At 46.2% G+C, this 12,500-nt stretch overlaps 1 protein-coding gene across 3 annotated transcripts in view; it reads left to right on the top strand.

Annotated features, from left to right (window-relative positions):
* arhgef3 (Rho guanine nucleotide exchange factor (GEF) 3) overlaps positions 1-12,500 on the top strand; it is a 59,015-nt gene that overhangs the window by 13,910 nt on the left and 32,605 nt on the right. For 2 of the 3 annotated variants that reach the window (XM_078247611.1, XM_078247608.1), the window contains one exon: positions 9,477-9,539. In XM_078247611.1, coding sequence (XP_078103737.1) covers positions 9,477-9,539 — 63 coding nt within the window. Of the gene's footprint in view, positions 1-1,386; positions 2,525-9,476; positions 9,540-12,500 lie in introns of those variants that run through there. The other variant, XM_078247610.1, reaches the window with a different exon arrangement.

The raw sequence follows: 12,500 nt of genomic DNA, 5'->3' as shown, positions 1-12,500 counted from the left end.
CTTCCATCCTGTCTTCCCTTCCATCCTTCCCTTCCTTCCTTCCTTCCTTCCTTCCTGTCTACTCCTTCCTTCCTTCCCTTCCTTCCTTCCTTCCATCCTGTCTTACTTCCTTCCTTCCATCCTTTCCTTCCTTCCTTCCATCCTTCCTTCTCTTCCTTCCTTCCTTTCTTCCATCCTGCCTTACTTCCTTCATTTCTTCCATCCTTCCATCCTTCCTTCCTTCCATCCTTTCTTCCTTCCTCCCTTCCTTCCTTCCTTCCTGCCTTCCTTCCTTTCATCCTTCCTCCCTTCCTTCCTTCCTTCCATCCTCCCTTCCCTTCCTCTTCCATCCTCCCTTCCTCCCTTCCTTCCATCCTGCCTTCCTTCCTTCCATCCTTCCTTCCTTCCTTCCATCCTTCCTTCCTTCCTTCCTCCCTTCCTTCCTTCCTTACTTCCTTCCTTTCATCTTTCCTCCCTTCCTTCCTTCATTTCTTCCTTCCTTCCATCCTTCCATTCTTCCTTCCTTCCTTCCTTCTTTCCTTCCTCCCTTCCTTCCTTCCTTCCTGCCTTCCTTCCTTTCATCCTTCCTCCCTTCCTTCCATCCTGCCTGCCTTCCTTCCTTCCTTCCTTCCTTCAGGTCGAAGCTGCAGAAGAAAACGTCCTCCTTCTCTCTTCTCTCTCCTGACTGCTGGTCCCTCAGAGGGGTAAGAACATGTGACACAGTATTAACTAAAAATGACAATGCGTCACGTGGGCCTGGCTTCTCCAGCCGATAGTAATGGCGGCTTGTTCGATCTCTGACCCTGAAGCACAGAACACACCAAACAGACTCGAGTCACCGACCTCGCCAGACTATGATTATCGGGTTGGTGTGTCAGGGCCATAAGGTAAAGTGGATGGGCAACACGTTTCGGTGAACTATTTTAGTCCGATATGACTAAAATAGTATTCTGAACAAGCCGCCATGACAGTCTGGCTTTGAATTTCCGGAGAAACCAGACCCACGTGACGCATTCGTCCAATCAGCTGCCGGTTTTCATTTTTGGGGGAATTTACTTTGAGGGATCCTTTCTTCCTTCCTACCTTCCTCCCATCCTTCCATCCTCCCATTCTTTCTTTCCTCCCTTCCTTCCTTCCTTCCTCCCTCCCATCCTTCCTCCCTTCCATTCTTTCTTTCCATCCTTCTTTCCATCCTTCCTTCCATCCTTCCTTCCTCCCTTCCTTCCTCCCTTCCATCCTCCCTTCCTTCCTTCCTTCCATCCATCCTTCCATCCTTCTTTCCATCCTTCCTTCCATCCATCCTTCCATCCTTCCTCCCATCCATCCATCCTTCCTTCCTCCCTTCCTTCCTTCCTCCCTTCCATCCTCCCATCCTCCTTTCCATCCTTCCTCCCATCCATCCTTCCTTCCTCCCTTCCTTCAGTCCACCTTTTCTGCAGAGGGTCATCCGTCTGGTCTGTGCCTTCACAGTTGCTATATATGTCAGAGGTCGCATGCCTCTGGAGCAACTAGGGGTTAAGTGCCTTGCTCATGGACACATTGTTTGCTGTATCACAGTGGGAATCGAACCCAGGAACCCACACCAAAGGCATGTGTCTTATACACTGCGCCATCACCACCCACTGGTTGTGTGATAATATCAGTCCCGTGCAAATCTCTGTGATTCTGGGTTGTGTTGGTCGCGTTGTCAATCATAAACGAAAGTTTTGACAGCGTTTTGACATCACATTTGGGGGATGAAGTCAGGAAATTTGAGTAAAATACAGGCCAATAGGGCTTAAGTAGGTGTTTTAGCAAAAAACTGAAAGTTATATTCTCTTTGCATGTTTTTGTTTTTATAAACCAAAGTCAGAGTTCCTTGTGTGGCAGTGTCTCTACTGCTGCTGTCTCCTGTAGCTCCTAATTATAGACGGCCTGTTTCCCCCGACGACCGTCACTTCCTGTTTGTCCAATGGGAACTGAGTGGACACACGCATGCATGCACGCACGCACACACACACACACACACACACACACACACACACACACACAACACAATACAAACACATTGTGAGGGGGTTCCTGTTCCTGAGGGTCTGTAGATCCACTCAGAGAGGTGAAGCTGAGGAGGTCTAGATTGTGACTGAGGAGGTGGAGGAACAGCAGAGAGGAGATCAGCAAACACAAGAAAAGAATGAGTACGAAAAGAAGGAGAGAGCCTTAAAATTTTGGCGTGGAGTGACAAACTGGAGGAGGAAGAGAATAAGAGGAGGGGAGCAGAGTGCGAGAGAAAGAAGTAGAAGAAAGATATTAGCAATGTGACTGTGAAGGAAGTGATTCAAAGGAGGAGAGAGGCAACCAAAAGAAGACAAAAGAGAAGTGATCACAGATGCTGTGTGAGGAGGAGGAAAGAAAGGACAGCTGATGTGATTTTGGGGTAAAAACAAAGTGACCTGGAGGAGAAGAACAGAGCAGAGGAGCAGCACATGACCGTGAAGACTTGAACTGTGATTGAGCAGCAGATCTGATCTTGATGATGGGCTGCTGTCTGTTTGTTTACTATCGGGTAAGTCAATGCGTCTTTGTGAGAGATTTATTAATGTATCCCAGAATGCCTTTCAGCGATGACCTAAAAAAGAAAGAATTGGGCGCCCGGATAGCACAGTTGGTAGAGCGGGCGCCCATATATATATAGAGGTTTACTCCTCGACGCAACGGCCGTGGGTTTGACTCTGACGTGCGGGCTTTTGCTGCACGTCATTCCCACTTTCTCTCCCCTTTCATGTCTTCATCTGTCCTGTCTATTGAAGGCCTAAAATGCCCAAAAAATAATGTTAAAAAGACAGAATTGTGTGCTGGTCTTACAGGGAGGTGTGTTCAGGTGCATTCTGGGCGAGATGGTCTTACAGGGAGGTGTGTTCAGGTGCATTCTGGGCGTGCTGGTCTTACAGGGAGGTGTGTTCAGGTGCATTCTGGGCGTGCTGGTCTTACAGGGAGGTGTGTTCAGGTGCATTCTGGGCGTGCTGGTCTTACAGGGAGGTGTGTTCAGGTGCATTCTGGGCGTGCTGGTCTTACAGGGAGGTGTGTTCAGGTTCATTCTGGGCGTGCTGGTCTTATAGGGAGGTGTGTTCAGGTGCATTCTGGGCGTGCTGGTCTTACAGGGAGGTGTGTTCAGGTGCATTCTGGGCGTGCTGGTCTTACAGGGAGGTGTGTTCAGGTGCATTCTGGATGTATTGCTATCTTGAGGCAGTGGGAAGTGATGGCACCATTGACCAACAAAAACCTGGTCTAAAGTCAATAACGCAGCATTTCATTGTTATTTTAACAGAGCATTAGTAAAATGCTCCTAGGCTCGTGCACAGCACGTGCACACTATGCTTGTTACACACACACACACACACACACACACGCACATGCAGAAGATTACAAATACAAATATTACGGTGCAGATCCTCCATCATAACAGCAATGCTCCAAGGTCCAAACGCGCCTGGCTTTTAAAGGGAATGGGAGATGATCTCTGATTGGTTGATTGCATGTTACGCCCAAAACACACCTCTGATTAATGAAGACACTAAGAACAACCCTTTAGATCCATGACCCCGGCACACGGACCCTTTTTTTCCTGCCGTCAAACTAGCAAAAGTGGATTAGGACCTGACTAGTCAACAGGTAGCCCAGAGGACAGACCTTATATGGTCTGGAGGACCAGGCTCCTCCCTCCTCCTTGGTTTCTATAGCGACAGTGAGTTAAAGGTAAAGTCTGCCAGCTTACTTAACGTCCGGCCAACAACAACAAACAATGCTGACAAACTGCAGGCTTCCTGCTATTGTTCCATTCGGCTGCACTGATCCCAACATCCTCATCCTCCACCTCCTCCTCTTCTTCCTCCTCCCTCCTCCTCCTCTCCTTGTCTACTCCTCTCCTTCCTCCTCTCTTTGTCTTCTCCTCCTCTTCCTCTTGGCACATTCAGCCCCAAGAAAACGAAACGTTGGTGCGTTGAACACCCTGTAGTGTGCACAAGCGCACAGCCCTTTTTTTTGCCTTATTTTGTGTCTCTGGTGCTTCATACAAACTTGGAACAACCCTCCATGCTGTTCTGAGTGAGATACGGTTTCTGAATGTGTCCTGCCTTCAGTCTCTGGGTCAGCTGGTCAACATCTGCACGGCTTTCTACGTCACTAGCTGAGACGAGGAGGCTAGGGGGCTAACCGTTAGCATGCTAGCTCGTTCTCAATGGCAGAACACTGCTACAACACACACTAGTTCACCATAATCTCCAAAAGAACTACTTCCATGTCCCTGTTCTGCTGGTATTCACACAAAGGTGGAAGTTTCCTCTCCTCTCCTCTCCTCTCCTCTCCTTTCCTCTCTTCTCCTCTCTTCTCTTCTCCTCTCCCCTCTCCTTTCCTCTCCTCTCTTCTCCTCTCTCCTCTCTTCTCCTCTCCCCTCTCCTTTCCTCTCCTCTCTTCTCCTCTCCTCTCTTCTCCTCTCCTTTCCTCTCTTCCTCCTTTCCTCTCCTCTCTTCTCCTCTCCTTTCCTCTCTTCTCCTCTCCTCTCTCTCCTCTCTCTCTTCTCTCCCTCTCTTCTCCTCTCTTCTCCTCTCCTCTCCCCTCTCCTCTTTCCTTTCCTCTCTCCTTTCCTCTCCTCTCCTCTCTTCTCCTCTCTCCTCTCCTCTCTTCTCCTCTCCTCTCCTCTCCTCTCTTCTCCTCTCCTTTCCTCTCTTCTCCTCTCCTCTCTCCTCTCTCCTCTCCTCTCTCCTTTCCTCTCCTCTCTCCTCCCCTCTCCTCTCCTCTCTTCTCCTCTCTCCTTTCCTCTCCTCTCCTCTCCTCTTTCCTCTCCTCTCCTCTCTTCTCCTCTCTTGTCCTCTCCTCTCTTCTCCTCTCTTCTCCTCTCCTCTCCTCTCCTCTTCTCTCTCTCTCCTCTCTCCTCCCTCCCTCTCTCCCTCTCCTCTCCTCTCCTCTCTTCTCCTCTCCTCTCTCTTCTCCTCTCCTCTCTCTCCTTTCCCTCTCCTCTCTTCTCCTCTCTCTCTTCTCCTCTCTCCTCCTTTCCTCTCCTCCTCCTCTCCTTTCCTCCTCTCTTCTCTCCTCTCCTCTCCTCTCTTCTCCTCTCCTCTCCTCTCTTCTTCCCTCTCCTCTCCTCTCTTCTCCTCTCCTCTCTCCTCTCCTCTCCTCTCACACATATAGCTGTTTGCCCTCAGTGACCTGTCTCGTCAGGTCTTTGTGTGTTTACTTCCTGTTTTTCGTCGTCATGGCAGCGTACAGGAACTGTTTGGCTCATTCTCACTTGTTTAAGTCATCATGATCATGTTATTAGTACTGTGATACTAATACAGTCGTAGTATTTGCACTACTGCAGTTTAAGCGTGATCTTGTGATCTCACAGACGTGCACGCTGCACCTCCTCAACAACACATTTTATTCATTTATGTATTTATTTTATTATTTCAGGACAATGTACATTTGATGAACATGTACAGAAGTGCACGTAAAAGTGCCAGATTGTCCATTCATCAGGTAGATATTACAATAACACGGACAAAAGAGACACAGCAGCAACATTTGTGTTACGACCTGATGTCTAGGGGTAAACCGGACGCAACATAACGTGTGCCCCCCCCCTCCCCCCCGCCCTCCCAAACATGGCCAGGACAAAGAATTGCAAAGTAACAGTCTATTTATTTCGGAGATGAAGCCCCAACACAACAAACTAAACGTACCTAAGCCAAAACACACCGTAAATAAAAGACAAAGCTCTAACCTCAGCTGCTAATAACAAACAGGAGAAAAAGGGAACCAAACAAAAGGACTTCTCACTCCTACCAAACTGCTACTAGCAAATAATTCAAAGAAAGACATATTCACAGATGAAACTAAATGGTTGAAGGATAACAAATCCAAGAAGGACGACTGGAGGCTGTTGACGCTACTCACAACAACGTGAAACACAAGACAGGTTTACACAGGCACATGTTGGTGAGTGAAGAGAGAGACAGAGCTCCTGTCCAGTGAGGCTTAAAATGGCTGCTGTCCTCCAGACGACCAATCAGGAGACAGCAATCAGCTCTGCTGGACCAATCCGGTGTTCACACCTGTTCTTCATTACCTGTGTACACTCAGAGGAACAGCTGATAGAGCAGGGCAACACATGACCCCAGGGTCATAACATTTGCTATATCAAACTAAGTAAAACAGGACGAAAGAAAAGAAATACAGGATCATTCATTAGTCAAATGACATTCATCAGACTGAAATTAGAGAGTTACTACAAGTCTTTTTTTATAATAGTTACTATTTTAACATAATAGTTTAATATCCTACATATTCTCTTATATTCTTTAATGTTGTGTAACCTCTAGGACTTCAAGGAGAAGCAGACGGCGTCGTAAAACCTTGAGTCTAGTTGTTTTCAGACCTCAGTCTCTCCTTTTTAGCAGATAAGGGTGAGGAGGGCCATAACATTTGATCTGTGTCTCATCTTCTGCCTCCTAAGCTACACTGGTGTTTAGGCTAAGTTGGGAACAGGAGCAGAGGGGAAGGTTGTGAAAGGATTTGACTGTTGATGGTGTCTTTTCCTCTGTGAAGCTGCTAAAGATAACCTGACTGGGGGTGGTTTATGGGAGTTTCTACTATATAGATGTGTGGATTTGTTGGCTTGGTCAGAAGACCCTTTCAGATGTGCTGTGATGCTATGTGAAACTGTTTTCTCTGCTTTTGCAAATGTAAATAAATACTCAAAGACCAAACTTTGGTTTTATTCTCAGTACCGTATTTTCCGGACTATAAGTCTCTCCGGAGTATAAGTCGCATCAGTCAAAAAATGCGTCATGAAGAGGAAAAAAACATATATAAGTCGCATTTATTTAGACATTTATTTCACAAAATCCAAGACCAAGAACAGACATTTAATCTGGAAAGGAGAGTTATTAAACTACCCAACAGCCCCCAGAACAAGGGGCTGAATACGGTAGGTGTCTCTACGTTAACGTAACACATTAACAGTTATTAAACTACCCAACAGCCCCCAGAACAAGGGGCTGAATACGGTAGGTGTCCTCTATGTTAACGTAACACATTAACAGTTATTAAACTACCCAACAGCCCCCCAGAACAAGGGGGCTGAATACGGTAGGTGTCCTCTATGTTAACGTAACACATTAACAGTTATTAAACTACCCAACAGCCCCCAGAACAAGGGGCTGAATACGGTAGGTGTCTCTACGTTAACGTAACGTAACGGCTCTGTTGACGAGCCTCTCCCAGCAGCACGTTGTTCAAGCCCCCATCTGTGGACTCCTTCCTCCAGCTCTGGCCATCTGGATTTCAGCGCGACTAGCTTTCTTTGTTTTCTTCATTGCAGTAAGACTAACCTTTTCTCCAGTCCCTCACAAGTTTCTCTCTCACTCCAAACTCTCCTTCTGCTGCTCGATGACCGTTTTCGGCTGCGTGTTTTACTACCTGCAGTCTCCTGCAGCTTCTTTTCTTTCTCAGTTGTCTTTAGGAGCAGCATATAGTCCTCACAAGCCTAGAGCGCCTCTCACGGCTGTAGACGGTAATGTTTTCAGCATGAAATAACATTTAAAACATGTTACATTATATATATTTTGATATAGAAGTCACACCTGACTATAAGTCGCAGGACCAGCCAGAGCATGAAGAAAAGTGAGACTTATAGTCCAGAAAATACGGTAATCTGTCTTTATTAGTTTCAATTATTGTGTTTTTAAATCCACACTCCTGCTGCTAACAAGAAAACTTCCACTGCACCTTCTGTCCAACTTCTGGTGACCTTTAAAACCAAAGCAATGCGACCAGCGTCCAAAATTAACTTTTTCGTCCACCAGTCAAATGGCTCGTGAATGTTCAGGTTTGACCAGCCACTTTACTAGATTAACATTGTTGTTTTGGCTGGTGAGTGAAGCAAATCTAGCAGCCACTTGCATATGTTACCAGCATTTTACGACGGAGCATTAGGGCCCCATCAAAGGAAAAAAGATAAGGAAGAAGATATTTTTTGCATTTATTTTGCATTTCGAGAATAATGTTGAAATGACGAGAATAAAGTCAACTCCTTTATCACTTCATCACATCAGAGCGACTGTCCGCCTCGCCAGCTGCCACGTAGGCAGCACCATAGATATGGGTTACCTCCTATCTATGAGCTCCAGTCCTTCAGGATCAAACCCTTTGATTAGTTGTCCAATTGTGTCTTGTGATACAACATATCCTCTCTGTATTGCATGTAGGTGTAACCACCGATACCTTTATTGCATCTGTCCATTACAAGCTACTTCAGTTTGCAGGAATACGGCCACCTCTTCCCAGATTGTGTTTCTCCTCCTGAAGAGACGCAGTTTTCGGCACAATCTCTTCAAAGTCCTAATACTTGTCACCATGCTGTGTTTATACGCTAAAAGAGAAAGAGTTCATGCACTTTGTAGGAGACTATAGGTAGTTAGTAGTTTGGTTAGTTAGTCCTTTTTTCTTGTTGTGGCCCTAATGCTCCGTCGTAGCATTTGGCTAGTAGATGGTGCTAGTTTTGAACCCTGAATGCGACCCCTCGTCACTGGGTCTGTATGTCTCTTTGTTTTATTTGAACCCTTTTTGTCCTGACGTTATCCAGTTATTGACAAGAAAAACGTTTAGAGAAAAATCTGAAAATACAATCATTTTGTGAAGCAGAAATATGTTTTGTTTCAGTTTTTTTGTCTTATTTATTATTTTGTGATCCCTCAGATGTATCTTGCAGCTCAGATGAAGAAATAACGTTGACTCAGGTTCTGGTACTTTATTTAAAGAGCCCATATTATGAAAAAAAATCTCTTTTTCTGGGATTTGGGGAGTTGTTTTGTGTCTCTGGTGCTTCATACACACTTTGAAAACAACCATCACGTTATGGCTCCGTAGCAGACGTTGTTATAACAATAGGCTAACGATTGGGTCATAACCACGAGACTTCCTGTCTCATAGTAGAGGAGTTACCGTATAGTACAGGAGAAGCTCTCAGGCAGTTTGGACTTCCATCAGCTGTTTAAGTGTAATGACTAATGTTAACTATCATTTTAGTGATCAATAATGAGCCTGTGTCTATGTTATCTCCTTACATATACCTACGCTCTCCGTCTCTGCTAGATTGGGAATGATTGAGATTTCTCTTGGCACAGCTACCAGAAGACTTCCAACTTTCAGACAGGTTGCTCACGTCACATCTACGTCTTCAAGCTCAGTTGGAGGCTGCTCAGTAACGCTCAGCCATCACCGGGAAAGAGACGTCGCTGGTCTCCGTCAAAAACAACGGCGTCACATTGTCCATTTCTTTTACTGTCTACGGTTGCAACTGGCGAAGTGATGCTGTAGTTTTCCGACGTATCTCCCTTCAATGCGTGCGTATAGGTCCCGTTTGCATGTGTGTATTTTGGCCTGTGTGTGTAATCTGTAAGTTTTCTTTTACTTCTTTTTAAATACAAACACTTGCTCTCCAGCTAACATAGTGTTTGCTGTGTGTTTGTGTGTTGCAGAAGAAGAGGAAGCAGGCCAGCAGAGATGCAGACTCCCTCAGTCTCTGCAGTCTGGACATCAACGTAAGTTCAGCTCCTCGAAACTAACTTCTCTGCTGTGGTTCAGTGTGTCCGCTTTGGTGTTCTTAAAGGTTAGGGTTTGGAATTAAAATACCCCCCCCATCATCACATACCCTTCACCATACCCCCCCACATCATCACATACCCTTCACCATACCCCCACATCATCACATCCCCTTCACCATACCCCCCCACATCATCACATACCCTTCACCATACCCCCCCATCATCACATACCCTTCACCATACCCCCCCATCATCACATACCCTTCACCATACCCCCCCATCATCACATACCCTTCACCATACCCCCCCATCATCACATACCCTTCACCATACCCCCATCATCACATACCCTTCACCATACCCCCCACATCATCATACCCTTCACCATACCCCCCACATCATCACATACCCTTCACCATACCCCCACATCATCACATACCCTTCACCATACCCCCCCACATCATCACATACCCTTCACCATACCCCCCCATCATCACATCCCCTTCACCATACCCCCCCATCATCACATCCCCTTCACCATACCTAGAGATTAACATGGTTGTATTTCAGTTAGTCTAACAGCTGGTTTGATTTGCATTGAGAGATGATTTTATGGAAAGTACCCCATATTAATCTCTAGGTATGGTGAAGGGTATGTGATGATGGGGGGGTATGGTGAAGGGTATGTGATGATGGGGGGGTATGGTGAAGGGTATGTGATGATGGGGGGACCAAGGGAACTGTATCAGGATCATAGTATCCTGGATCCATGAAATAACTGGCCTTTCAAAATAAAAGTCTGCCTTCCTCTATGGGAATCTAACATAGGGCTGTACTGACTTATGCCCCCTGTATTTTAAGGAAGAACATTTATTTATTTACGATATTATTTAAGAATGTGTCCAATCAAATAGGCTAACAAGCTAACAGGCAGTTAAATGCATTGTAGACATTCATAGACTAGGCAGTACCTGTGATTTTTGAACTTTGCACTTTGTTATCTCGACCTCTGACTGTGGATGTTTGTATATTCGGACCCTCTGGGGCCCCCAACCCTCTCGTTGGACCCCTCCTCCTGTACATGTCTGTATTTTTATCCCTCTGTCAGCAGCGGTTCTTTCCTGGGCGTTTCCTCCCTGCTCAGTCTAACACAGGATGTCCACCCTGTTCAATATATACCTCAGTGTGACAAACAGACCCAAACACACCACCAGTCTTATTTTGTTACAAACCAGTGCTGGCAGACAGAGAAGCTGGAATAAATGACATGCTATTGTTTCTCTGCTGTTATTCCCTGCAGCTCAGTGAGTCACACAAATTTTCGTCATTTAACATGACCTGGAGACTGCTTTAACTGACTAAAAGGGCAAAGGTCATGCCAGGGGTTTAGATTTTATATATTAACATATATGTTAACATACATAGACACTATCTCTGTCTCAACTCTCTGTCTCAAGGTCTCTGTTTTAGCTACAGAGTGAGACCTCTCACTGCTGTAACATCTTTGTTGGGAGTTGCACATGCTCAGTAGCTAGGTAAGGACTACACGCTCAGTAGCTAGGTAAGGACTACACGCTCAGTAGCTAGGTAAGGACTACATGCTCAGTAGCTAGGTAAGGACTACACGCTCAGTAGCTAGGTAAGGACCACACGCTCAGTAGCTAGGTAAGGACTACATGCTCAGTAGCTAGGTAAGGACTACAAGCTCAGTAGCTAGGTAAGGACTACACGCTCAGTAGCTAGGTAAGGACTACACGCTCAGTAGCTAGGTAAGGACTACACGCTCAGTAGCTAGGTAAGGACTACGTGCTCAGTAGCTAGGTAAGGACTACACGCTCAGTAGCTAGGTAAGGACTACATGAGCTAGCTAGCTGTTTCTCCAACTTCAGTAGAACAAGGCAGGATTAGCTGGGAGACTTCTTCTAAACGAGGGAACACTTCCACCTTTGTGTGAATACCTGCAGAACAGGGACATGGAAGTAGTTCTTTTGGAGATTATGGTGAACTAGAGTGTGTTGTAGCAGCGTTGGGTGTGTGGTGAGGAGCATAATAACTAAATGCCACTTCACTTTAGCCTCTTTCCCACCAAGTAGTTCCAGGAACGTAGTTCTAGGAACCGTCCACTTCTAAACAGATCTACTAACCACTCTCCCCCAAAACTGGTTTTACCATTTGCATTCACACAGGCCAAGTGGCCGTAGGAACTGGTAGGAGGGGTAAGGGAGGGAGGTAAGCACGGCAACGGTCTAGCGTTAAAATCAGAAAACAAATACACCAAAAAAGTAAAATACTAAATCTAATGTATGTAGCATATTTGTCATAATTTAAACAAGTCTCCCGAAGAGAAACAGGTATCTCTCCCCCGCCTCTGCCTGCTGCGCTGTGTGTGTGTGTGTGTGTGTGTGTGTGTGTGTGTGTGTGAGACTGTGTGTGTGACTGTGTGTGTGTGTGTGTGTGTGTGTGTGTGTGTGTGTGTGTGTGTGTGTGTGTGTGTGTGTGTGTGTGTGTGTGTGTGTGTGTGTGTGTGTGTGTGTGTGTGTGTGTGTGTGTGTGTGTGTGTGTGTGACAGTTAACCACAGGTTCCCGTTAATCTTGTGATGGACATGTGTTGTGATATTTAAACAAACGAACCGTCAACGGCGAAATAAAAGCCTCTTATTTACGAGAGCGGTCTGAGAGACCTCCAGCTCACAGCGAGGTGTCTGAGTGTGTGTGTGTGTGTGTGTGTGTGTGTCTGATCTGAGAGACCTCCAGCTCACAGCGGGGTGTCTGAGTGTGTGTGTGTGTGTGTGTGTGTGTGTGTGTGTGTGTGTGTGTGCTGGTCTGAGAGACCTCCAGCTCACAGCGAGGTGTCTGAGTGTGTGTGTGTGTGTGTGTGTGTGTGTGTGTGTGTCTGGTCTGAGAGACCTCCAGCTCACAGCGAGGTGTCTGAGTGTGTGTGTGTGTGTGTGTGTGTGT

The sequence above is a fragment of the Sander vitreus genome, chromosome 4 (assembly GCF_031162955.1).
Source record: "Sander vitreus isolate 19-12246 chromosome 4, sanVit1, whole genome shotgun sequence".
In the NCBI taxonomy this organism is placed as follows: Eukaryota; Metazoa; Chordata; class Actinopteri; order Perciformes; family Percidae; genus Sander; species Sander vitreus.
This window is presented reverse-complemented; position numbering and strand designations above follow the sequence as displayed.